Source organism: Rhipicephalus microplus, chromosome X, assembly GCF_043290135.1.
Source record: "Rhipicephalus microplus isolate Deutch F79 chromosome X, USDA_Rmic, whole genome shotgun sequence".
NCBI classification, from domain to species: domain Eukaryota; kingdom Metazoa; phylum Arthropoda; class Arachnida; order Ixodida; family Ixodidae; genus Rhipicephalus; species Rhipicephalus microplus.
In genome coordinates this window covers 264325665-264350049 of record NC_134710.1, presented here as the reverse complement: position 1 = coordinate 264350049, position 24385 = coordinate 264325665, and the positions used below count along the sequence as shown (strand labels likewise).

Here is a 24385-nt window from a genome sequence, read left to right as displayed (position 1 = left end):
TACCTCCAATAATTGCGTATTCTGGATTTTAATGCATCAGATATCTTTAGATGATTTTTCAAAGACTCTTAACGCAACTTTTTTTTCATAATATGTTGTATGTGGGAAAAAAATTTATTTCAAAGCTTTGTTAGCCAGTTAGGCTAAGCAGCTGTGTGATCTGTCTATTGTCGTTTTGTTTTTGTTTGCACACCAGCCACTGATATTTATTTCTGCAGTTAACTCTTGGAGTTATGGTAAAGGACACTGGGTCACAAAAACGCAAGTTTTCAATGACCCTTATCTGTTGGTTGTTAGGCTGTTTGGTTAAGAAGTCATGTCTATGAATGGTGAACAGGGGTAGCAAAGAAGTTAACGCTAGACAACTTGTTGTGCCCAGAGGGCAAAATGTGTAGTGGACACGAGATGGCGTTCACTCTGGTGTAACTGGAACCAGCCAGAACCACTTTACTAGTGGTGAGTGGACAGGTGAAAGAGAAAGAAAATAAACCTCTATTGGATTGGGACTCCTGCTATAATGTCTACTTCTACTGCATGCACATGCATCCCAACAAATTTATTCCCAACACAAATGTAGTAATAAAGTAAATGGTCATTCTCATATTTAAGTGCCATATGCCATGTGCAAGTGCAATGCGTCATTCGTGGAACATGCATTGACAGCCGTGCAGGCTGCTCTGTATTTACATGATGTATTGTTCAGTTGAGCCCACAAATAACTGCCAAACTTAAAACAAACGACTGCTTAAAACAAACGATGCCTGTCTGACAGTGGGATTATACATTTTTTGATGGCACAAAATTGCACTTACAACGAACGTCATTGAGCGCCGCCGATCGGTTACAGGGAACGGAGTAGGCGCTCCAGCGTCTTCCCGAACACCACTTTTGACCACTGATAAGCCATGTGCGAGGTGTCCATAAATTATTGTTAAATGCCGGCCCTGCCTCTTCAGCCCTCAAGTTGTCAATCTCATAACCGTTTTTGTTACGCACCTCGCTATCTTTTGTCCCCACGCTACTTTGAGCACCCTGCATAGCCATACAAGGCCCGTGTTTTCTCACTGCTAACAATCTTTTGAAGACTGGTCGGCTGACTAGTCTCCCCTCAGTTTTTGATTGCTAGTCTTGTTACACTATTGTTGGCATCGCCGGCCTAGAGTGACCAAACCATCTGACACCATTGTCGACCGCACCGCCGACTCTACCCGATCATCTGCGTTTGTCGTGTCTGGATTCATGCCCTATTGTTTCACTGCATGCTCTCGGGTTACCCCACTGCCTTTGATAATTCACAATTCTTTCATTGTTTAGGACCTGTTTTCGCTCACTTCGCACTGCTCTTTGGCTCCTATTTTGAGAGAACACTGCCCATGCTGGGAGTCCGTGCTATGCGTTGACTGTTTCCATACACATTGTTGCCAAGTGCTGTCAAATAAACACCTTGACAAGGTTTTATTTTTTAATTGCATTTAATCAAAATACAGTCAAACCAACTTATAACAAATTTCGGGTGCCAGTTTTAACCAATGATTTTTATGAACAAATCGCATAAAGAAAAAGCAATGTAGGGCATGGCACAACTATATAAAATAGGATATATCAACAAGCACCAGTTACAAGGATGATACAGCTGCAGATTATTTGGATATGCTGGAAAATTTGTACACATTTATGCCACCACCACATACCTAGTCTGCCTATCAAGATGTCTGAAATTTCAGATGCTGAAACTTTTAACGTCTGTTTTCCAACTTTTTTCTCAAATAGCCTCTCTGACACTACAATGGCTGAAGCCACTGCTATGTCAATTATTATCTCGCAAGCTTAAACTGACGCTGTGGGGTCAATCCTCTAGCCGCCGTAACGTACTTCAATAGTCAGCTTTACTGCAATAGAAATATGCTGTGTGATGAAGCTTGCGGGGTATCCAAAAAAAGTAGGCCTATGCGAATATTCAAAAGCTTCAAATTTTCGAACGAATAGTTGAGTATTCGAATTCGCTTGGATTCGAATATGAATTCTCAAATATTTTCGAAGTATTTTCAATTAACGAATAGGTGTATATTAATCCTCATGTCATTGCTCGTGAAGGTGGTTTCACTACAATGTATAAGTGCTAAGCCGTGAAAGCACATATCCAGGGGAGATTTGTGTTGCCGTGAAGCCCCCCTTCAAATTTAAAGGGGCCCTGCAACACTTACTGAACATGGTCAGAAAACGCTGCCGATCGGTAGTCGAGGCTACCGAGAACACGCGAGGCAAATATTACAGCACAGCACGCGGCCTATAATTCACAATAAATTTTCAAACCTAAAAGTAGCTTTTTTCTTTCGGCAAATGACACTACAAGCTCAAAAATCGCTTGTCACAGCTAAGAAGGAATATACTGCTCTGGTCACAGCCATTGGCCGATTTGAGCATGGCGAACTCGTCGTTACTGGAGCCGCCGCGGGACGCCGTCGCTTGTTCACGAGTATGTGTGCGATCGCACTGAAAAGCCGCGTATTCGCAGAAAAAAAAGCGGGGCTGAAAGTCGTTAGGTGCATGTGGCATATTTTCTTTCGCCGTGCCATTCCTCCCTGCTTAGCTTCCAGCTATTTTGCCGGGACGAAAAGAGAGATTGCAATTGCAGCGTGCAACAAATTTTTGGAACTCCGCTTGTACTGAACGGATACTAGAAACTTTGCGGGGGTAACTTTGGGAGGCAACAAGCATGTTTACTGGCTCCATGGCTACTTGAAAAAGTGTTGCAGGGCCCCTTTAAAGGAACATGTTACCCTCAAATCAATTCATTTTATTAAGCGTGTTATGACGGCCTATAAGCTCCAATTATAATAAATTTTAAAATGGTAAGTATCTTACAGGTTATCACTCCCATCTTACCGATACTACTACTCAAGGTTGTTTCGACTTTCTTCGAACGAAAAAATAGTGGTATTTGCATAGAGCCCCTATTTCAATTCAAAAGAAATATTGTGCAGGTTAGTTAGGTCTTGATAAATATTTCTTTTTTATATATGTCATGCATACCATTTCGAATTCGCTTTGAACCTAAAATTCAGTATTCGCATGAGCCTACAAAAAAGCTATCAGTATCACCCTTAGTGTGGCTAAGAGTGGCCTATTCATGTTTAGAGAAGTGGAAGGGTGACAGTACAGGTATGCATGCCTGGTGATACTGGGAAGATAACACAGGTTCTATTTTATGAGCACACAGTGCAGTGTCATAGTCAGAAATTTTTTGGTGGAAGGAAGGGGTGGATTCAACCATGCTTTAAGTTCGTGGCATTTGTATGTGTGCATGTATGTACAAGGTCTGTTAAGAAAGTATCCGTCCTTTGGTGAAAGAAAAAAAACTAGCATAATTGGAGGGTTGGAAGCCTAATCCCTCTTAAAGTAGTCCCTTTGGGACTCCACACACTTCTCCCAGCAGTGCTACCATTGTTTGAAGCATTCTGAGAAGGCATCTTTCGGAACGGAGTTTAGCTCAGCTGTCGTTGCAGCCATACTTAATGTCCTCTCTTGTCTGCAATCGCTCTCCTTTCAATGTCTCTTGAGTTTGGGAAACAGCCAGAAGTCGCAGGGGGCCCTATCAGGAGAGTAAGGAGCCTGTTGAATTACAGCAGTGTGACTTTTTGCCAAAAAAGTCTGAACCAAGTGTGAGGAATGTGCAGAAGCATTGTCGTGATGGATGCACGAGTTTTCTGTTGACCACAACTCGGGTTTCTTGCGGCGCAAATTATCACGTAGCCTAGGTGACTGAGGACATCCCTGTAGTATTCTTTGGTGATTATTTGACCCTGTGGTGCGTACTTGTGGTGTACCACACCGTGGGAGTCAAAAAAAGCACTCAGCATCATTTTGGTGTTGCTGCGCACTTAACGGGCCATCTTTGGTTTTGCTAACATAGAATGCTTCCACTGTGACGACTGGGATTTCATTTCCTGGTCGTACCTATACACCCAAGACTAGTCATCAGTGATAATGGTGTTCATGAAGTGAGGGTCACTGCTTGTGAAATCCAGCATGTCCTGTGAGACTTCAACACGAAGTTGCTGATGTTCCACCGTGAGCAGTTTCGGCACGAATTTTACTGCAACTTTTCTTGGCTGAACCTTCGGTCATAATGGAATGTGCAGAGAAAGTGCTGATGCCCACCTCATCCTCAATTTCCCGGATAGTCACATGACAGTCCCGCATCACCACAGCGTTCACTTCAGGGGGGACACGGGTCTTAAAAGGCTGAAAATCGTTAAAAAAACGACTTGCTGAGGTTGACATTTTCGAAATCTGCAACTATTTTTGCACTTATTTGAGAAGTTTGAAGCTTCTCCCGTCATTATTTCTGGCACAAAATCAATTCATAACACTCCTGTGATATTAATCTGAGCACAAATAGACGCTAAAGTCGCGCTTTTTTCACCCCGAACCGTTGCCGTTACACACGAGCTAGCGTGGTCATCTTGGTCTCGTTTGGAAGAGCCATTCTTCGTCTTCAATTTCCCGCGACCAGTGGCTTGCCTTGCTCATTGGTTCTTCAGCGAAATCGCGTCTTTGAGAAGCACCACCGTGCGATTATATTGGCTGCTTGGGGCACGTGAGAAAACCTAGGCGTCCGATTGGCCAAATGGCGTTTCCGTTTTTTATCGTGACTCGCACGGACATGTGCCATTTTGTCATGGTGCTGTCGACTGCCTGCCGCAGTAAAGAAGTTCCTCGCCGTACTAATTTGTGAAGCGGGTGTAGTGATCGTTCATTCGCTGTGAGCTTCAGAAAGAGCCCCGCTATCACTCAAAACAGAGAGGATTGCTAACTTGCCGCGTTCAACGGCGGTCGCCGAGTCACCAGTGTATGCCTAACTCAGGTACGAGCCCGTCGGTTGTCGATAACGTCGCTGAAAGCGGCAGTGTTTTAGAACTTCAACAGTTACAGGACGGCAAGTAAAAAAAAGAAGTGAAGCTACGAGAGATAGCAATCTTCGCAACGATGGAACGGAAGCGCAGTCTTATTGCTAAACGCGCCGATGCTGCAGGGTCCCCCCGTCTGACGTGAACTGTGTGACGGGTCGCCAGAGTGGAGTTCGCCGCGCGCCGGCAAACAGCAGAAAATTAATCCGTTTACGGTGAACATGCTCGCCGCCCGCGCGCAATGAAGGCTACTGGCAACAGGTAGTGTGCTTGTAACGATGCGTCCGCAATGATGAACAAATTGCGCCGCGGCTTCCACTCGAAAATGTGGCAATCTTCAGAAAAGGAAACTAACACCTCGCTGCTCTTGGAGCCTTGAAATTGATGAGCGAGTGCACGAGTTTGGTCGTCGTCATCACGACTCAATCTGGACAAGCCGGAAAACCGCTTTATTATAGGACGAATCGCGGATTACGTGCGCACATTCGTCGCACATAGGAGTCACCAAACTGGTAAGCGGCCTAGTCGGCAGACGAGCCCAAGGCGACCGTATCAGCTCGCAAGTGTGCCTCTGCGGAAAACATGCAGCGGGCATTGAAAAAACGCCATTTAGGTGATGCAAAACAGAAGGAATACATGCCTGGTGCCTACTGAGAAAGATGAATTTGCAAATCATTGTAAATAAACAGCTTTTCTATGCTACTGTCTGCCCAAAATGGACTTGTGTTTTTGCATGATTTCTCAGGATTCGAATTTTGCTGCAGTTGCAAAGTTGTCTAAAAGATATCTCTGCCTCCAGAGCAGCTAGGACTGTCATTTTTGTTGTGACATGTAGCTGAATCTTTAGTTTACACAATGCTAGGAGTGAATTTTTTATTAATATCTTCAAAAAATTTCATTTTTGCCATAAATTGGAGAATAAAGTGTGCGTCTCTGCAACACTGAAGTGCAAGGTGCGACAAACCTTGCTAAAATTATCACATAAATAAAAGCACTCCTACCGTTGTGTAGCTTATGTTCATTAGTATACAGGCTTGTGCCAATAGTAGCTCTGCAATACAAATTTCCTGTCTCATTATACCGGCAAACGATAGGTAATTATTTTAGGGTATCTTGAAAACTAATTGGTTTAGAGGAATAGTAATTGCATTTTTGAAATCAGCACCAAAAACTCTTTCACACTGTGAATTTTCTTTATAAACTCATGAAAATATTTGACATTTTGTTTCAAGTACAGTGTTCCCCCTTCAGCAATGACCTGGTCATTTTAACAAGTTGATGGCTGACCAGAGCGGGGCTCACTCTCCACCAATGTGGGACAGTCTTTAAACGAGTTGTACCACTCCTTATCCTGTGTGTGGTGCATCGCATAATCACTGAAAGCAGTCTTCATCTTCCGAATAGCTTCACTTGGCTGTCACACAGTTTCTGGCAAAATTTGATGAAGTAGCGCTGTTCCAGTCGCTCTGTCAATTTTACTGCTATGAAAAAATGACGAGAGCACTGTGCAAAGCCTCACTCAAACGCTGCGTCCCAGCGACTGACGATATTGTTGGCTATACCGCTCACGCAGTGACCGTTGGGGTGGTGGGTGAATGTGCAACATTGAATTTCTATTTCTGTTCTTTAAATTAAAGGGTTTTGTATTCCAGTACTTTTCAGTATAGACGCCCAGCAGCCAGAATTCACTGGTATTAACTATAATGCGGCATGATGTGCTTTATACCATCATAGAGAAATGCAAAAGTTCACGGTGTAGCAGATGCTCATTGTTCTGAGCCATATACATATTGCTAACACCAGTATCATTATATGGGGTTCACTCGTGTCTATGTAAAATTTTATCGGCAAGGCCTCTGTCGTCACATTCACGTGTTGTGCAGCCTAATGTGCACCATGCATTGTCATCAAGTGCAGGTTGAGAATGCAACTTTGCTGCTATTCTATGATGGTGTTAATTCAGGCTGTGCTTTTCAAATTCAGTTTGAAGCATTGTATCTGAACACACCTATGCCATTCCATCCTGTGACCCCGCAGGGGCGTCCGTGAGAGCAGGCGTTTGGTGCGTAGTGTCACCACAGACCCGAGCTAACGGGGGGAGGGGGGTTCGACTCCCTCCCACGCCTACCCGTGCGTGGCTTTGCAGTGTCCGGGAAAAGGGGGTCCTGGGGGTTGAGCCGACGCCGGGTGATTGGACCTTTAAGGCCCCCTGGCCAAGGCAACACACCCCTTTGGCCCCGGCTTCACGTAGATGCCACCCCTGGGCTGACCCACCCAGGGGAAATCAGCAGTCACCTTTTCCTATCTCTCTCCCCCTAATCTTCGTCTTTATCTCTCACTTTTTATCTGTCCTGTCATCTTCTCTCTTCTGTTTACTTCCAAATTTCCTGGCGGCGAGGGTTAACGTGTTGTAGCTATCCAACCTAGGATAATTATAACAGGTTATAGCGGCGATGTATGGCTGGCGTCTCCAAGTGTTTGCTTTGAGCCTTGTAGCATCCCCGTGTTGGGCTTCGGTGGTGGGTGGCCACCATCGCCGCCGGAGATTATAGTATTTTTATGGCAAAAGCTTTTCCTCATCTTCCTGATCGCTCCCTAAAAAGGTGGCGCACCAAAGACACTTTTCTGCCTAACACAGCAAAGCCGACATTCCTAAAGTACCATGTTATTCACAGTCAAAACAAAAAGAAGACAGTCCGAGCTATTTCACCTTTCCTCGTTTCCAAAACTCTCATAGAATCAATAGGCCCAGGTTATAAAGTGACAAAGATGGGAAGTGGCGATCTTCTTCTGGAGGTTCGTGACAAAGTTCAGTATGAGAAGCTGTCTAAGCTTGTAGCGTTAGGGAATACCCCTGTTTCGGTGGGCCCACACAGCTCCATGAACACGGTCCGTGGCGTAATTTCCGATGATCTTACTGAGCTTTCTGAAAGTGAGCTGCTCGAAGGTTGGCAGGACCAGAACGGGGTCAGTCTAACAAATAACAATAAGGTGCAACAACAAACTGACCCCTACAAAACACATAATAATAACCTTCGGAACAAGTGACCTACCAGAATCAATCGGAACCGGCTATTGTAAACTCCATGTAAGACCATACATTTCCAACCCTCGTCGATGTTTCAGGTGTCAACGTTTCAGTCATGGATCGCACAGTTGCAGAGGGTGTGCCACTTGCGCAAAATGTGCATCCATTCAACACATATCGGACAACTGCACCTCAGAAACAACTCATTGTTCGAACTGTGAAGGCGATCCCTCTGCCTACTCACGATCATGCCCCGCATGGAAAAAAGAGAAAGAAATAGTAGAACTTAAGTCGAACTCAATATTGGATTCCAAGAAGCACGCCAACGTTTCGCACTACACAACCCATCTTATCCCTCCTTTGCAGATGTGACGCGCCGGGGCGCCGTGCCACACGTCTTTGTACCCACCAATGTCACAGTGTGTGTGGCCGCGGTCGTGCCACCAGCGCCCCCGGCTGGAGCAGCCTGTACTGCTCCGCCACCTGATAAACAGGGCTGGCAGACCCCCATGTCTGCTGAACCTCGGACCACTGCAAGCACAGTTAGGTCAACAAGTTCTATGAATGTGCCTGCCGAGCAGGCACCATCCACCACCTCACAAGAGGTGATGGATACAAGTCCCACTCCTCCGGTGCCCCAGGTGCCGAAGGATAGGCGCAACTCCTTGGAGCGCGCCAAAAAAGAAAAACCTCGAATCACAGGGCCGCCAAAAGGACCTGTAACCTAACGCAACACTTTTGTACACACAGCACCACACAACACTAAAATGACACGAACACTACAGTGGAATGTCAGAGAACTGCTGAGAAACCTCGACAATACCCAGGAACTTTTACACACACATACATCTAAGGTGCTGTGCATGCAAGAGACACACCTGAAACCTAAATACATCAACTTTTTACGTCACTACGTTATCTTTCGGAAGGACTGGAATGATGCCATTGTGCCATCCGGTGGTGTTGCCATTATAGTCAAACAAGGGATTGCATGCACACACCTACCACTACAAACATCCCTTGAGGCTGTGGCTGTTCGAGCAGTTCTTTTGAATAAGCTCGTCACCATCTGCTCTCTCTACATACCTCCACAACACCGTCTTGAAAAGCATGAATTCCAGTCCCTCATAGATGAACTTCCAGAACCCTACCTTGTCCTAGGGGATTTTAATGCACATAGTAGCCTCTGGGGTGATTCTCGCTGTGATGTGTGAGGTCGCCTGATAGAACAGTTTCTTTTTTTTTCTTTTGGTTCGTGCCTTCTGAATCGGAAAGAGCCAACATATACAATATCGCTAACAATACGTACTCAACAATAGACCTCAGCATAACATCCCCATCACTCCTGTCCTTACTCACTTGGAAAGTCATTAATAATCCATACGGTTGTGACCATTTTCTTATCGTTATCAGTACATCAATAAATACATGTCCTGCACAGGTCCCCAAATGGCCCACTGAGAAAGCCGATTGGGAAAAGTTTCAAAAAATGACTTTATTAACTTTGACTGACATGGCGACGTTAAGCATAGAGGATGCTACTCTACAGCTTTCTTGGTTGATGCAGCAACGAAATGTATTCCCCAAACAAGTGAACCGTCAGGCAAACGACGAGTCCCATGGTGGAATAATGAGTGCCGTGATGCGCGAAACAAACAAAATAAGGGACCGAAGTTGCTTAAAGACTCGCCGACTGCCGAAAATCTTGTAAACTTTAAGAACATCAAGTCGTAAGGAAAGAGGACGTGCAAATAGGCGAGAAGGGAAAGTTGGCACAAATTTATAACACGCATGAACTCATACACAGATGAGTCGAGAGTCTGGAACATGGTTAGTAAGCTGGCAGGACGAAAAGCACATTCACTTCCTCTAGTGAACACACAAGGGGAGACTTTGGAAGACCAGACTAACACTCTCGGAGTGCACTTCGAACAGGTGTCTAGCTCATCACACTATAGTGAAGCGTTCCGACGACACAAAACCAACATAGAAAAACAGAGATTAGACCGCAAGCCCACAACACATGAGGCATACAATGAACCTTTCTGTTTGGCTGAACTACAAGCCTCAGTTACCTGCTGCAATAAATCTGCCCCAGGCCCGGACCGTGTGGCATATGAAATGTTAAAACACCTGCCCACGGAAACCCAAAAAGCTCTCCTGTCTCTGTATAATGCGATATGGTCTTCCAACGAGCTACCCTCAGTCTGGAAGGAAGCTTTCGTTATCCCAATTCTAAAACAAGGCAAGGACCCGGCCTCAGTTTCCAGCTACAGGCAAATAGCCTTAACCAGCTGTCTTTGCAAGGTCTTTGGGAAAATGATTAACAGGCACCTGATTTTTTTCCTTGAAATTAATGGCCTACTTGACCCATACCAGTGTGGGTTTCGAGAGGCTCGGTCTACCACTGACCACCTTGTCCGTATTGAGGCACAAATCCGCAACGCTTTTGGTCATAAACAATTTTTTCTTTCTGTGTTCCTCAATATAGAAAAGGTATATGACACTACATGGCACTTTGGCATATTGCGAGACCTGTCACATTTAGGTGTGTGGGGTAGAATGCTGACATTTATCGAAAGCTACCTGTCCAACCGCACATTTCGTGTCCAAGTTGGCACGGTTTTATCTCGACTATTTGTCCAAAAAACAGAAGTGCCACAAGGAGGTGCATTGAGCTGCACACTTTTCATAGTTAAAATGAATTCCTGGCACCTGTCTCTCCCACGTAATATTTTTTACTGCATATATGTCGAGGATGTACAGATTGGTTACAAATCGTGCGACATCTCAATGTCCCGTCAAGTTCAACTAGCGTTGAACAAGGTTTCTCAGTGGGCAAATGAGAATGATTTTATACTCAACGTGCAAAAGAGCACTTGCGTCTTGTTCTGCCGAAAGGAGGGCCTCCATCCTGACCCAGGCATTGACCTGCATGGTCAACCTCTGCTTGTGAAGACCGAGCGCAAGTTTCTTGGACTAACATTACACACAAAACTAAGCTTCATCCCACACATCAAGTATTTAAGGGACAGGTGCTTAAAAACAATGAATATTTTGAAAGTGTTGTCACGCACTACGTGGGGCAGGGAGAAGTGCCTGATGAATGTATATAAAAGCCTCGTATGCACACGCCTAGATTATGGTGCTCTAATCTATCAGTCGGCAACACCATGGGCCTTGAAGATTCTCGACCCTGTCCACCATCTAGGAATTCGCCTCTCTAAGGGTGCTTTTCGTACTAACCCTGTTGAGAGCCTGTGCGTGGATTCCAATGAATGGTCGCTCTACCTACAAAGATGTTACCTGTCTTTTTTGTACTTTCTGAAGGTGAAGGCAGACAAGAAACATCCCTCTCATTTCACAAGTATAGATTTGTCTTGTTCTGGCTTGTTCAAGAACCGTCCTTCGTTGCGGCAGCCCTACTCGCTCTGTGTAAGGGGCCAGGCCGAAGAAATAGGTGTGCATCTTCTCGAACACAGTTTGATAGCTCCTGCAGCATATCTGCCACCATGGCAGTGGCAGCTTATAGACTGTGATGTCTCTTTTCTTGAAATGACAAAGCACGCACCACTTGCACACATACATACTTCCTAGAAATACAACATAAATACACTGCCCTGAGTTCTATACCGACGCCTCAAAGTCCAACACTTCTGTGTCATATGCAGTGGTTGGCCAATGGTTTCCCGAGGTTCCCTAAGTGTGGTCAAAGCCCTGAAAACTTCAAAAAACACAAGAACCCCGTGCTAGTGTCACATTACTCACGTCTGTGCATACTGTACACATCAAAACAGCATGTCGTCTGCTGGGTGCCAGGGAACCTTGAGATACAAGGGAACGTTTTGGCCGACAAGCTGGCTGCTTCCGCCAACGACACTACTTCCAATGCATCAATACCAATCCCTGCACTTGACTTGAAACCGTTTCTAAATCGAAAACTTGCGGGGGGGGGGGGGGGGGTATTGGCAAAGCACGTGGGATAGACACACAGACAATAAACTCCATGCTATTTAAGCCACAACTAGGTAATTGGCCGCCACTATCAAAATCACGACGCACAGGAGTAACACTAACAAAGCTTAAAACTGGACATACACACTCCACACACTCATATCTCCTATCTACTGGCAATTCACCATATTGTGACAGATGTGGAGAACCACTTATGGTTCTCCACATCTCCGTCCAGTGAAATGAGTTAGATGCTCTAAGAAAAAATCACTTTTTACTGCCCTACCGACAGCAGCTCCCACTACACCCTGGGATGCTCATTGGTAGGGATCCGCTTTTTGATGATGATGATATGTGGAGTTTAACGTCTGAAAACCACCATATGATTATGAGAGACGCTGTAGTGGAGGGCTCCCGAAATTTTGACCACCTGGGGTTCTTTAACGTGCACTCAAATCTGAGCACACGGGCCTACAACATTTCCGCCTCTATCGGAAATGCAGCCGCCGCAGCCAGGATTCGATCCCACAACCTGCAGGTCAGCAGCCGAGTACCCTAGCCACTAGACCACCGTGGCGGGGCAGGGATCCGCTTTTTAAACTGCAATCACTTTTCACATATTTAAAAGATGTTCATAGCTTTCACCCCATATTTCGAGGTTATCTGTAGCACAAGCTCTGTACCGTGGTTGTGGCTGTGGTGACTACATTTCCATCATGGTTTTAATATCATGACATTTTGCCATCCACTTTCACTGCAATATCTCATGCCACTGTGATGACTTTATTACTTCCATGTTCTTACCCGCGTTAGCGAGAGGACTTTTAAGGCCCCTTTACAGCCACGCATCATATCATTGTTCATATATCTAGTCTTTTAAAATGGCACTCTTTGGCCATCAATTGGCCCTTGCGCTATTAAAACCACTCACTCATCCTGTGACAAGGCATAATTTGTTTAACCTAAACAATTACGATGAAGCAGACCAACAGAAGAGCTAAAGAGTCAAAAGAAGGCAGCATACAGGGCAAGCATGAGCTTGAACCAATATATTTTGCATAGAAATTGCAGCAGCAAGATGCACTCACTCGTACATCGCCATATCATAACCATTTCGTGTCAACTAAGGGGAACTTGCTGCCTAGCAGAGAAACCGATTTTTGCCTTATTTACTCCATGCCTTTTCTTGCTATGATTAGCTTTCAGCAGTTCCCATAAAATTGTCAATTTGGCTGTCAAGGAAAAATATGATCTTTACTTATGAAATCCCTTTAAATGGGTCTTTCCACTTTTTACATCTAAGGTTACCTTTGCAAAAGACTGTTTGCAGACTCTAATTCCCTTCTGCACAGAAAAACTTGTCATACATGTCTGTCTCGACTAACTTGTATGGCAGGTAGCAGCAGAGGTTGCAGCACCAATCTCCCAGTGCAAGCGCATTGTGATGGTGTCATCTGGTAAAGGCGAGGTTGGAGCAGGCAAGCTGACGGGTGAGGTGATTGACATCATCACCAAGACTACCAGCATGGTTCACCAACTGACAGGCGTCAATGTGGGCTCGGTCTGTGGCAAGGATCGAAATCTTGCCTCGGCGGCTGCCTGGGTGAGTCTCATGCTTGTGTTTACATCTCATGCTGACACATATGTGTGTATTAGTGGACTTGGGAGCAATGTGAAGGACTGCTGAGTTGAACTGTTTGATATCGTTTGCCTAAGTGAAAGTAACAGTTCATGTTACAGCACAAGCAGAAATAACACTTTGTTCCTTTCTTTCATATGTCCGGCCTAGTATGCTATTACATTAAGGCAAACTTGGCTAGTTGGTTAAACATATTCAATCAGGAAAGTACGTGGACAAAGCAAGGAGCGAGCAACACACTACACAAAGTGCTGGAAAAAAACTTGCCTTACGTACGTCACAAGTTCAGAAGCAGAGCTCCTGAGTGCGACAGCCAATTTCGGACCCTAGGTGAAAGCTTATTACATGAACTCAAGCAGAGTGACATCACCAAAAGTGTGAACCGAGCTGCCAGAGGTGGCCAACAAGACTACAGAGTTTATTTGCCAACGTACATTTCCACATTTGCGTGCACCGATTCTAAGAAGGCCTGCCATCTCTGGTGCTGTTTCTGTGCCTCGTTGACTACAATGGCATAGTCACAAATGGTTGGGGATCCCTAACCTTGGAGTTGGAGCTGCACGCCGTTGTTCATCTTTGCTGCTTGGGGCAATTTCGATGACAATTTAATCCACAATATGCTTGGTGTAATGCTTCAAGTACGTGCTGTGGACAATGCATTTGGGTACCTATCAGGTCCGCGGCTCAATTTATACGCTCAAGCTTAGGCCTCTAAATGCGTACAGGCCACAGACAGACTTTGCATGTTTCCAGAGTGCTGTTCTTGTGTGAATTCTTACAAACGTGAAAATCTCCTGAATCGCACAGCGGCCAAAACAGCCCGGCTCGATATAGTCAAGTCAGGGGTGTCATCACAGCTGCAGATAATCAGAAAAAAAAATATTGTCTGTCATCCTTTCGCTCGCTGCTGCTTTGATGAAGTGTGCCCAAGCAGAAAGAAACGCATGCTTGACTGCTGTGAGTGACACCTTTAGTTCACACAGGTATAACTAAATCGTTTTGACACATCTAAGACTTCTGCAGTTATATCAACAATGGCAAGCGTGAAAAATCATTCGCATATGGCAATACTATCCAGAAAGTTAATGTGGGTGCCTTGAGGTAAGTGTGCTCGATGTGCCTTCACACAAGGCTTACTCCAATAAATGCGGTGTGGCACATCATTATGACAAATGCTTGAGAGAAGTAATCATTTTTGCTGGGTAAGTGGCTCCAAAACATAACCGATGAAGTGGCGTCAAATACAAGCTCTGGAGCTTTACAGCTGCGACTAATCTTCTTGCGACTGTTTTTGTGAACAGAAAACTGAAAAAAACACCTAGGCGATCTTTCTTGTTCCTTTTCTCACAAATAACCATGACAGCTCGTCATACAGTACAAGTTTTTTTTTTCGTTGCACGATAACAAAATTTGCACGCACCAGCGAAAACACAGCAGTGACTGCGGTAGGTGCATTGGCTTTAGCCCTACCACGCAAAACCAAATGCCCGATGGCAGCGCCACCACATTTTCGGGATGTGTGTCCGGTGGAATTCGTCTATTGCTCCCGCCAATCTTCGAGCTGGCTCCTGCTGTTATGCCAACAATAATGTAGCCTTCGTTAACTTGTTTACAGCGAAACACCAGAAACACAGGACAGGGAAGGAGCAAAAGATAAATAAAAGATAGCGCTGACTCTCTCTTTCGCTCCTTCCCTGTTCTGTGTTTTTGGTGTTGCGCTGTAAACAAGTTCACGATGAATCCCGACCAACTGGCACAACTTACCGTCTACTAGTAAATGTAGCCGTCTCATAAGACCTTAAGGCCAGCTCTCTCTAGCAATGAGGAGAGCTAAGGTGTACCCTCATGCAGCTCTCACGCCAGCTGTGCTGCGTCGGGTTGGTGCTCTCTGCATTTTCACCTGTGATCCCATCATCGCAAGCCGCCTGTGAAATGCCGGAGTGCCACAGTTTCAAGAACGACGCTTATGACTGGGTGGCAACCGTGCACGCTCTGAGAGGTCGCAAGTCCTGAATGGAAATAGAAAAATGGTCCTTGGTCATAGGACCGCCTTCGAAATGGTGCCGTGGAGTGGCATTAATACGAAGGCATGATAAAACAGTACTGGGCAGGCTGTAGCTGCAAGCTCATAGCAGCTCTTGGCCGAATTCCTTACCATTTCTATGCTGCCACCCAGTCCAACCAGACTGCAACTGAGGATGGAACTCAAGAGGGGTTCTTTCTTGAGGCTGCAGCTGAGCACTGCAGTTAATTTACCTTTTAAGGCCTCAGACTCTGGTCCGTATCTGGCGTAAATCGACCACCGCCAGAAACCAAATTACATCCCCACCACTCAAGTTCAGCATCATATGGAATTAGCTATGCCAACTCTGCTAGTACTTCATGTACCGTCATATCAGAAATGCGACCTGTCCATGGATCTGAGAAATGAGATCTATCCTGACCCGTTGGAGCAACATTCTTTGCTATGAGAATAGTCACGCCATGAACACGGAGCGAATTCCTTACTACAGGACACTATCACGTACAATAAACTGAAGTGGCAGGTGTAAATATAGTGGAAGACTTGCCCATACAACCCGATTCTCTCTATAATGTCATGGTTGCTGCACAGGAAGGCTCTTCTGTGCGCATCCGTCTGTCAACATTCACCGGTTCAAGCCCCACACATATGCCTGCAAGGACAGCTTCATATCGGAAACATTGCAAATCAAAGCCGTAAATAGCCCCGTTGTCGCAGTCTGTCAGTGCAACCAGGGTTGTTCGCAATGTTTTCTGTGCAGCTTGCAGTCTGAAGAAGATGAAATGGAAGTGCATGAGTGGCAGACAGATGCATTCGACCACTTATCAGACTGTCTCACTGTTGTTGCTGGCCTTTAGTGTTGGCAACCACTCCTCAAGAACGTGCTGTTACTCGTGGCATCACGACGAGACCAGCGCCTGCCAGTCTTGTGACCATGCAAGAACAGCCAATTTTGTCCACTAAAAACAACTGAGCCATTTTTTTGTGCATTGTCGCAGCATGCTCGAGACTGCTTTTCAAAGACACAATCGACTATGTTTCAGGCCATGTCCCAGCATGGCCAAGACTGCCACAGCAATTGGTCCAATGTCGCTCACCGGAGGCACTTCAGGCAGGTCTGCAAAGCAAGTTACAGCATGTTCAGGACCAACCACTCCAATGCAAACAACACCGTCCACCCGAGGCATGGTCACCTATCCATGCGTCGCAGTCATGGCCGAGTGTGATAAAAGGTTTTTCTATAGTCAGTGCAAAGTAGAAAAGGAAGCAAAATTAGAACAGCTGGCTCAGGAACGAGTGCTGTCTCAGTGTCTCACTCATTATGGTGTGTATGTAATTTATTGCTTCCATGCCTCATACTTATACGAAAAGATGTTGATGGACCATCAAAATTCATGGGAAAATTGCTGGCTACTTAGCGGCAGTGCAGCTGTGTGATATTTCTGTCTATGTTTGCAACACTTTCCAGGTAACAAGATTTGAGTTGCAGTGGATCAAGCTGAATTATTGGACAAGTCTGAGTGAGCCTATGATACAGTGCAGACCACTTATAACGTTACCGCTTTTTGCACGGGATCGGTTATAACGTGGGTTTTTTCGACCACCGATATGTCGCCCATAGAACTCAATGCATAGGTCGACCGTTTATTGCGTAGGCGCGCGACCTAAAATCGGCGAACGGAGCACGGTCGACACGGTTTCCCGGCGCGCCGGAACGTTGGGAGTGTGAGCGGGAGGGCGCACGGGGAGACCGCCGCGAAAAGTCAAACATTGCGGAGGAGAAGAGAGGGTACAGTAGGGAGGGAGTCGGGGAGACTTTGGAAGGAGGGAGCGTGTTTTCGTCACCGTAACGACCGTGGCAGCGTCCAATCCGGGTGCGCACTGCGCGGAGTGGGGGAGAGAAGCGGTAGCATGCTTTTTTTTTTTCCTCAACCTCCTTCTTTTGCGTCTTTGGATTTGCTGTGTGCGCTTCGCCGTGTCGTTGCCATCTGAGAGCCCAGAGCACGTGTGTTGCGTAGCTCCTGTCGGCAACGTCTTCAAGCAATGTGAAAAAACGCCGTGCCTTATCGCTGGGGATTAAGGAATGCGTCATAAGGGACATCGAGAGTGGCCTGAACAAGGCGTAGGGGGCGGCGAAATACGGCGTTTCTGACACGACCGTGTCGACCATCTACAAAAACAAGGACAAACTGCCGCAGCAACTGCAGCAAGATTCGTCTTCCCTGTCAGGGAAGAGAATACGTACGTCAAAATGCGAAGACGTGGACGCAGCGCTGTTCAGGTGGTTTCGCGAAGTTAGGGCTCAGAGCATCCCAGTAAGTGGCCCCATGCTCCAACAAAAGGCCAAGTGTCTCGGAGCTCTTTTAGGCCACGACGACTTCAATCCACTCAACGGGTGGATTCAGCGTTTCAAAGATCGCCATGGCATCAGCTGCAAAGTCGTGTGCGGAGAAAGCAACGCTGTCGACTACGAGTCTATCGAAGTCTGGCTTCGCTTGAACTTGGAGAGTATGCTGTTGACCTATACTGACAGAGACATTTATAATGCCGATGAAGCTGGTTTATTTTATAACCTTTTGCCCAACCGCACGCTTGCGCTGAAAGGCGAAGCCTGCTCCGGCCGCAAGGTCTCAAAGGAGCGCATAACTGTATTGTTTTGCGCCAATTTGGACGGGAGCGACAAGTGCCGCCTCTTTGTCATAGGTAAATCGGCAAGGCCACGTTGCTTTAAAAAGCGAGAGTGGCTGCCAGTGACCTATAAAGCCAATAAAAAGGTGTGGATGACGCAGGATTTGCTCACCAGCTGGCTTTGCAAGTTTGATGAGGATATGGTGGCAGAAAAGCGGCGAGTCGTGCTTATCCTCGGCAACTGCTCGGCCCACAACGTCAAGCCGAAGTTGACCGCAGTCAACCTAAAGTTTTTGCCTGCCAACACTAAAGCAAAAAGTCAACCTCTCGACCAGGGTGTCATCGCAGCCGTAAAGGCGCTGTACAAAAAGCGCATTTGCGAGAGAGTTTTGCTGAGCATGCAGCAGCAGCAGCCTCTTAAAGTGAACTTAAGAGGCGCAATTGACATGGTGGTCGCTTCACGGTGGCAGGTAAAGGCCGATACCATAAGCAAGTGTTTCAAGAGAGCAGGCTTCTTGCGCAATGCAGAGGCTCTGGAAGATGATGAGCAGAGCGACATGTCGCTTGCCGATGAGACCCTCAGCACTGACGACATGTGGTCCTGCCTCGTTGACAGCAACTTTGTAACCGCCACCGACACTTTCCAAGAATTTGTCGATGCCGGGGAGTCGGAGCTTGCTGTCTGCGAGGAAGCGAGCACAGATGATGCGATCGTCGCAGCGGTGCGCGGTAGTGCGGAGGTTGCAACGACGACGAGTCTGACGGCGAAGACAATGTCGACCCGACGCCAGAACCAGATTTCCCGTGCAAAGACGCATTGGAATACCTCGCTAAAGTGAAAACGTACTGCGCAAAAAACAGTTTGAGCAAGAAATCGCTTCAGTGCTTAAGCTTTGTGGAGGACGAAATTGTTCGCAGCGCTGTTCACAAGCATCGCCAGACGCCCCGCCGCGGTGGTCTAGTGGCTAAGGTACTCGGCTGCTGACCCGCTGGGCGCGGATTCGAATCCCGGCTGCGGCGGCTGCATTTCCGATGGAGGCGGAAATGTTGTAGGCCCGTGTGCTCAGATTTGGGTGCACGTTAAAGAACCCCAGGTGGTCTAAATTTCCGGAGCCCTCCACTACGGCGTCTCTCATAATCATATAGTGGTTTTGGGACGTTAAACCCCACATATCAATCAATCAATCAAGCATCGCCAGACGAAAATAACGGCGTTCTTCCGCTGATGCTGGACTTGAGAACTTTGTTTCCGTGCGGTGTTGTGATTGTGTTGAATGTGTCTGCGATTGAAAAGGATAGTAAATTGCTTTTGAAAAGTGGGTTGCCCTTTTGACATAGGCAAAGGCTGAAAAAAGCATGCTTTGGTTATAACGCGGTACCGCTTATAGCGCGGATTTTTACAACTCCCGTGACTTACGTTATAAGCTGTCTACACTGTATATTGATCGAGAATGAGTAAAAGTTTGATTTGAAATCAGCCGTGCTAGGTTCGACCTTCTGGGCGAGGGCATTTTCAGAGGTATGAGAACAGTGAAATTTCATCTTTAATTGAATTTGAATTGAACAGTGTTAATAAATAAAAATATACAAATTAATACTAAATGCCAATGACTTTTTTTTTTAATTTAAACCAAGAACAAAGAAATGAAATCTGCTTATGTCCTAGAGCACATAACATAAGCTTTAAACTGTCAAGCAGAAGCACTAGTGGTTGCATATAATGTAGCTTTAGGTTCTCTTCCCACAATGATTTGGTGTTTCCTACAGTTGTAAGTATTGAGTGACTGGGCACCTCACTAATACGTATGGGAAGATTTTGGTAAGCAATTTTGGCGATACTTGGATAAAGTGCATCTTCATGCACTTTCCAGTATGTCAAAAGATCCTTTTTTTGGGATCAGGGGCCCATTGAAGTTTGTTAAACCTTTTGATTGTAAGTTCAAAGCTCAGTGTGCTTGTTATTTTTTTCTGCTAGTAGTCCAACAGTCTCCTAGACTGTTCTTCTGCCTTTTTTGCTCAAGCCATGAGGTGTGGAAATCATATAATCTCTTGAAAAAATAAGCCTGGGCTCTATATTGAATCCGAATATCTGTCAAACTTTCAACAAATGGTCTACTGTGGCAATATTAGTGATAGTTTTAGCCGTCACACTCTAACCACACAAATCTGTTTGGCAGAGACCAAACCTGCAACACAATCAATGGCGTTCGTCTGGATTTAGATATTCATGCTGACAAATTATTTGATTCGAATTTAGAACTGGATTATTCGCACACTTCACATTTTTTTACAAGTCGGGGTGACTTCACCTACCAATGGCCATAGCCTGAATGCACATTTTGATGGTTGTGGCCCATTCATTTATACTGAGCCATTACACCTGCCGGTACTAATGAGTTGACAGTTGTCCATTGGCCCTATAAACATGTAATGATCCTAGTACACATGGAGGAGAAAAAATTGTGTCATGAATCACAACTGTCAACTGAATTTTTATTACAGTAGACTCTCAGTAAACAGAATCTGAAGGGACCGGGAAAATATGTTTCATTTAACAGGAGTTCCGTTTACTGAGAGGTGAACATGGATGCAGAATATAAGCCCGAAACCAAGCATCGCAGAGGCAATAGTTCTGTTTAACAGAGTTCCGCTTACTGAGAGTTCACTGTATTTACAGTGAAACCTTGATGATGCAAATCTTGCTGGGTCACCAAAAATATTCTTATCACCAGAAAACATGGAAAGTTAGTTTGCAAAGAAAGAAAGCTATTGTACATTTTGATTTGTTTCCCAGGGCCACAGCAATGTCATGAATAGCTCTGAGTGACTGCTGGTAGTGCTTTTGATGTCATTGATTATATAATACTCTTAAATATACAGCACGAGTATTTGATGAACCAGTTTTGTTGTGAACAGGGACAGTTAGTGATCCTTTCCAAATCTTAGTATGCTTTTCCACAAGACAACCGAGATCTGTGATAAAAACAATTAAAAGGGCACTTTGCATGCAATAGATCATGGCCAAAAAATTTTGAAACCACTGTATTTTGTTTTTATTCTTTTCATATAGTGGTAGTACTGGAGATGTTTTCTTTGGGGGGGGGGGGGGGGGAATCTGCAGTTGTGTCTGCATAATCAAGTTTCACTCAAAATTCTGGAGTCTTCCGTGTGAATCGGAGAGTTCGCAGGTGTGAGTAACCCCGACATTGCACAGATGCATGGTGACATTGTGAGGCCTAGCTCCTTCGCTAAAACTATCCGCTTCTTCTTTTGATTCTTGTTCACCTTTCATAGGATGTCTGATTGCCAGGACATGGCTGGCATGGATGTGGCAGACACGCGTCTTCACAGTACAATAACGCTATTTTCGCTACCTCGAGCATAGCAACACTCCTTGGCCCAATGGAGAAAAAAAAAATGACACCAACACCATTTCTGTAATCTAAAAGTGAAAGCATACGAAGCATTAAGGCCTTGGAAGATTTCATGCTCAAAATCATGAAGGCTACGACGCATCGCTGATTTGACAAACTGGCGGTGTGGAATGTGTGCTCACGCATGCGTTCCCATGCCTGTGCACGATTGCTGCGTCTTCTATGACAGCGTGGGCTGCGTGTGTGTGTACCTGTGCAGTAGCATACGTTCATATTAAACGTCGTGGGGCGCAAATCGGTTCGCAACAACAGTATTTAATTACACTGCATGCTAATGGGCCTTGGCCAGGACCACACGAAAATTTATATCACCTCAATATTCAGACCAGCCATGATTGTTTCACCAAGGTTTTACTGCGTTTGTTTAAATCTCTGTCCTTCCAGTCTCCTTATCATGGTGGGGGGAAGAAATAGCAAGGAGAAACTGGTTCACTTCTTGTTCTTACCTGCACGTTGAAACCTACTTGCAGTCTGTATGTACAAACATGTTTTGCAGGTGCCTTAAACCGTCAGTTGGGAAATGTTGCGCCAACAAACCTGCTCAGGGACAATCTGCACAGTAGTTCATTAAAAAAAAAAAATTGGGGTATTACTAAAGTTGGCTCAATACTCTCATAATTGTGCTAATAAGTATCACATGAACTTTGGTTCCTGTTTAAATTGTACTTGTGTCTATTCAATTTGTTGCTTCAGAACACCAAGACTGCCCAAGCTGCCATGTGAAGTGATGCCACCTGCTTCAGCTGATGACTATTGAAGACTGTTTTGCGCTGGCCAATCCAAGTCATGCACTTCGTGATGTTAGCCTGTTAAGCAGCACCTTGAGGTTGCGAATTTTGTCCGTTTCGGCTCATTTACTAATGGTGCACATGAATTGAAAGATACGTAATGCCTTCTCTCTTTATTTTAATCATTATTAGTATTATTATAAGCTTGTGTTCGGACATTGACTAGTTTTACAAGTTATTTGTGTGGTAATAATTTTTTGCCATCTATGTGACAACTTGGGACTAATCTACAAAGCAGGATTTTTTTTTTCTTTGCCATTGTTCACAAATGCAATTGTGAACTCTTTCTTCCCTTGCATTTAAAGAAGTAGCCATGTAAGCTGGGCTGCTTCAGCTTGAGTAAACTGAATGGTTGCACATATAATGTTTTAAAGTGTGTTGTGGCAATGTCTTTTAACAAAAAAAAACCTTTTACAGCGTCACATTAATTATATATATTATTTACATGAAACAGTTTTACCCCCTATTTTTGTTGTTCTTATATGGCTGAATTCCTAATGTTCTGCATGTAAAGTGTTACAGTATGGCGGCATAATTTGTTAAAGCACTGTCTTTTACATCTGAGTTACTATTCACAGCTAAATGTATCTCTCGGCAGGAACATTAGCCATAATCTAAATGCATGCTTCAAAAAGAAATGCACAATGAATGTCATGAGGGAACATCTGTCATGGTCTTGTTTCTTTATGGCTAGAGAAGCTGCGGCTAATCCCACGTAGTCTTATTTGCTTCGAAGTTTGTTTTATTGAAAGATGTATTTTTGTGTTTACGTGCGAAATCACTCTTGCCATAAGTGCATGCTAGTTGCAGCTCTCATAGTGAGCATGCTGTAGTTTCAATTGTATATAAGGTTGCATGTAACCAAGTACATCTGGTTTGTGGTACTGTTAGCAGAAAGTTTGTGTAATGTTGATACTCTTTGCAATGCTCTCTAAAAAGACGCAAAATAAAGCAAGAAATGTGCAGTTCATTTTCTATTAATTTTTTCTTAAAATGGCCACCAAGCTTTTTTTTTTTCATGGTTTTGTATCTTGTAACAGAAACCTGTACATTGTGTTAATGTTTCTTATGATGTAGGATTGCAGACTGGGCATGTTGATTGAAATGTATAGCACTTGAACAATGGTACAAAAAACGGGATCCAAGAAATAGAAGACGTACAAAGCTGTATGCATTGTCTTTTTCTTCCTTTGTTCCCGTCTTTTGCACTGCTGTTCAAGTACCTTGCATGTCCTGTGCAGATGTTCTATAAGTGGGATTCGGATAAATTGAAAAAAAAAAAGGCTAATATTTAACTGTTGTTTACAATTGTTTAAAAGTCATTCAGATTAGGTGCAAAGCAAGGATGTTTTTTAAAAACTTTGGCCACGGAGGCCGCATTTTCGATGGAGGTAAAAGTTTGGTGGAGGCCCACCTGTGTACTTAGATTTAGGTGCATGTTAAAGAACCCCAGGAAGTCTGAACTTCTGGAGACCTCCACTACAGCGTCTCTCGTAATCATGGTATGGTTTTGGGTCATCAAACCCCATCAATTATTTTTGTTTCCTAAAAACTATTTAAAATGAGAGCTTGCCAGTCAGTATGTGTCTAAGTTCCTGGTTTGACAAAATAGTTTTTCTGCTTGTTTGTCCTCTGAGGAATAAATTTTTGGGCCCATTGAAAGGTAATCGTACAAAAAGTCTGCACACTTACCAGGAAATCCTCTGTCTCCTTGACTGATCTTTATGCAAGTTTGGGTTGATTTTATGGCATTGCCACGGAGCATTTGTGCTGAACAGATGTTGCATGCCACTTTGAGAAAATGCACACATTGAGAGGACGTGTGAAGGATCTGTCCATGGAATCTTAATAGCAAGAAAATCACTTAATGGACTGTCCAACTTATCTGTACGTTGTTTTATTTTACAACAATGCATTTAGTGGTTATCTAAGTGTATGGAATGTTTCTTCCTGTTTTCCCTGGTTTGTTTCCTTCATTGTG

The 24385-nt window shown here is 44.8% G+C and overlaps 1 protein-coding gene across 1 annotated transcript in view; it reads left to right on the top strand.

Moving 5' to 3' along the window:
* Nucleotides 1-22895, top strand: part of Flo1 (flotillin-1) — a 122770-nt gene extending 99875 nt beyond the window's left edge. Inside the window, exons 10-11 of the mRNA XM_075879044.1 lie at nucleotides 13289-13495; nucleotides 22310-22895. Of these exons, the coding sequence (XP_075735159.1) occupies nucleotides 13289-13495; nucleotides 22310-22339 (237 nt within the window). The 3' untranslated portion in view covers nucleotides 22340-22895. The remainder of the gene's footprint in view (nucleotides 1-13288; nucleotides 13496-22309) is intronic.
* Nucleotides 22896-24385: the final 1490 nt, after the last annotated feature.